Here is a 3,209-nt window from a genome sequence, read left to right as displayed (position 1 = left end):
TTCAAGAGGAGCAAAAACAATTTTTATTACGTTCCGTACAAGAACACAGACAGGTATATCCCGTCTGTAAAAAGCAAACTTTGAAAAGAAAATTTGATGATTGATGTCCCTTTTATAATAAAAAGAAAATAAATACGAAATATTTTATTTATTTTTATTTATTTAATTTATCTAAAAATTCAATTAAACTTTTCTCTATTGTGAGCCTATAGCTTTCATACTAACTTTTAAACTTAAAGTTTGACATCAAGTCGGCACGGGTTAATGACATCCGATCTCAATAATATTTTATATTTAAGTTTTTAGAGTCAAATGGAAAAAAATAAAGGGTATGCGTATTGAAATTCCGAAAAAAAAAATTCCCCCTTGTAGCCTGGGACACCCTAATGGGTATGTACAGAATTAGTATTCAACATTTTTATTGTTATTACTTTTTCATTCCAGTTCTTGTTTTAATTTCATCTATTTTTTCAACAACTATTCAATACCATTTCACTTCTGAATTAAAATAATGCATATTTTGACCTACCAGACCGTCTATAACTGAACACTGTACGAGTAGCGGTGGCCACAAAATAAATAATCGAATAAATTCGTTACTAAGGGTATAAAAAGTGCAACCAGTGCAAGCAAAACATTAGTTTAACCAGTAAACTACACGAAGTATACGGCATGCAAAAGTAAGTAATAGAAAATCCTTAAGGGAAACCCAAGAAACCAATCTATAAATTTAAACTAATGCTTGTAACTTGCACCAATATAGGACAATCCTTCCAATCATCGCCTTGGCCCTGTTCGGTCTTGCCAATGCACAAATCCGATCTAAAGGTGCCTGCCCAAGTCCGGCAGTACAGAGTTACTTCAACTTATATGCAGTAAGTAAAAGTGAACAGTTGCGTACATTTGTCAAATACTAAATTAATGTTTTCTGTTTGCGATACAGTATATGGGCACCTTTTACGAATATGCCAAGTATCCTTCTGCTTTGGAGGGTAACTCCAAGTGTGTGAGAACAGTACACACCCAAAAAAGTAAAAATGTGATGCACAAGGTGGATACATTGGTTGATCCAACGTAAGTAATTCAATTGAAATATATACCTGCATATACCGTATATGCACCTTTTTCATAAAACATGTCCTCTTTGGGATATTAGTTCAGCTTTTGATATTATCTTTTCCATTTTTTTTGTGCTCTGCAGTACCGGCAAAAGCAGCGATTATGTCGCTACTGCCACGCAAATTTCAAATGGTAAGTTCACAATTCACTACTCTGGTCAAGTAACTCCCAACAACTTTTGGGTTTTGTTCACCGATTACATTAGCTACGCTGTTGTTTACACCTGCGAACCCGCTAGTGGCAACACACATAAAAGTAAGTAGAATGGAAAATTAAATTCCAAGAATTGATTAAATTCAGTGTTTTATATTTCTGATTTTCCTTAGCGTGGATTTGGATCCTTACCCGCCAACGAGTACCATCTGCTGCCACTGTGGCGAAGGCTAAAAATGTTGTGAGCTCAAGTGGATTTGATCCCTCGCTATTGACTGTTACGGATCAAAGCAAATGCTAAGCAGCAGCTTCTGATGATTTCTCCCAAATGCTGGAAAACCCCAATTGAATGGACTGGCTTGGAATTATGAATAAGCTGGCTATTCAGTTAAGCAAAAAGCTAAATAAATATGAATTCTTAACAACTGGAATTGATAAAAATAACTTCTTACTAAATATATGTAGTATCAAATAAATAAATTCTTGAAAATTAAAATGTTCCATATGAATTTCGCATATATAATGGATGTTTTTTATGATAATCGCGCCTTAATTTTTCTGGAAATAAGCCTGTTCAGTTTAAATAAAACACTACTAATACCCTTAGCAGAAAGACAAAGAGCTCCAAAGCTCAAGACGTAATCTATGTCAGAAGAAAAGTCGCACGGAAGAACAAGTTCTTCATCAAAAAAATTAGATTCAAAAAACTCAGCAAATAAATTTACCGCTTCACTTCAGCTTCGCCCTTGACTACTATCTAAAAAGATGGCGGTGGAAACACTGGCAATACTCTTTCTAGATTTTATGTATTTCCAGAAGGTTTTAGGATTTGCTTTAATGTTCAACTCCATGTTATTAATTTAAGTATCATAGACACATTTATGTTAATAGTTGAAATCCTTTAACGAAATACAAATGATTTTTAGTATATTTAAACTTATTTTTAAGATATTTAAGCCTTTTAAAATCCTTAGGATACCAAGGTAAATTATAATGTAATTCTTTTTCTTTCTAAGGGGAATGTTATCCAAGCAGAATAACAATAAAAACTGGAGTTGGCAAAATTGCATAATGGATAATTAAGCGATAACCTGGCATCCGAAGGAACAGCAAAACAAAGTAGCAAAACAGTAGAAATCGAGTTTGACAACTAAGAGTAAATGATGCATATCTTTAGGGTTTATGTGATTCAAACATTCATTGATATCTTAGCTTAAGTTATCACTTACAAATATAGGGCCCATAATTCTATTCAGAGAATTAACAAAATTGTTAATTTGAAATAAATTCAGACTAAGAACATAATCGATGATCGAACAAATGCTCCAAAATAGAATAATCACTTCAGAGCTTGGGTTAAACCGCATGAGAATGTACGCCGTCAAAGGCACTCCTCAAGGCGGAGTACTTTCACCCCTTCTCTGGAATCTCGCTGTAAACAGTTTGCTTCGAAATCTCGAAAAAGCAGGCTGCAAGGTTGTAGCCTATGCAGATGATATTGCTCTCTGCGTGTCAGGCAAACACCTGAATACCCTCACTGAGCTCATGCAACGCTCAATCAATATTCTGTCAAAATGGTGCACCGAATGCGGACTAAATGCGAATCCAGCAAAGACAGATCTTGTTCTCTTCAATAGGAAACAACAATCTCCTCCACTGCAAACAATGACCTTAAAAGGGGAATCATTACTCCTATCTGATTCAGCTAAATATCTAGGAGTTATTCTAGATAGGAAGTTGAGTTGGAAATTGAACATCGAAAACAGATGTAAAAAAGCTTTCATAGCTCTTTATACTTGTAAGAAAGCTATAAGCAAAACCTGGGGTTATTCACCTCGGATCATTTATTGGATATATACCTCGATCATCAAACCGATACTCTTCTACGGTGTGGTTGTATGGTGGACAGCACTCGAAAAACGGTGTAGAGTAGCCAC

At 34.8% G+C, this 3,209-nt stretch overlaps 1 protein-coding gene across 1 annotated transcript; it reads left to right on the top strand.

The window, feature by feature from the left end:
- Positions 1 to 577: 577 nt before the first annotated feature.
- Positions 578 to 1,788, top strand: LOC128866100 (apolipoprotein D-like). The gene is made up of 5 exons (XM_054106598.1): positions 578 to 680; positions 764 to 875; positions 944 to 1,074; positions 1,202 to 1,374; positions 1,446 to 1,788. Exons 1-5 carry the CDS (start codon positions 673 to 675, stop codon positions 1,571 to 1,573), a joined length of 552 nt encoding a protein of 183 aa, XP_053962573.1. The 5' UTR covers positions 578 to 672; the 3' UTR covers positions 1,574 to 1,788.
- The last annotated feature ends 1,421 nt before the right edge of the window (positions 1,789 to 3,209 follow it).

Source organism: Anastrepha ludens, chromosome 6 (genome assembly GCF_028408465.1).
Source record: "Anastrepha ludens isolate Willacy chromosome 6, idAnaLude1.1, whole genome shotgun sequence".
NCBI classification, from domain to species: Eukaryota; Metazoa; Arthropoda; class Insecta; order Diptera; family Tephritidae; genus Anastrepha; species Anastrepha ludens.
The sequence above is the reverse complement of the archived record's forward strand: the minus strand, read 5'-3'. Positions and strand labels throughout refer to the sequence as shown.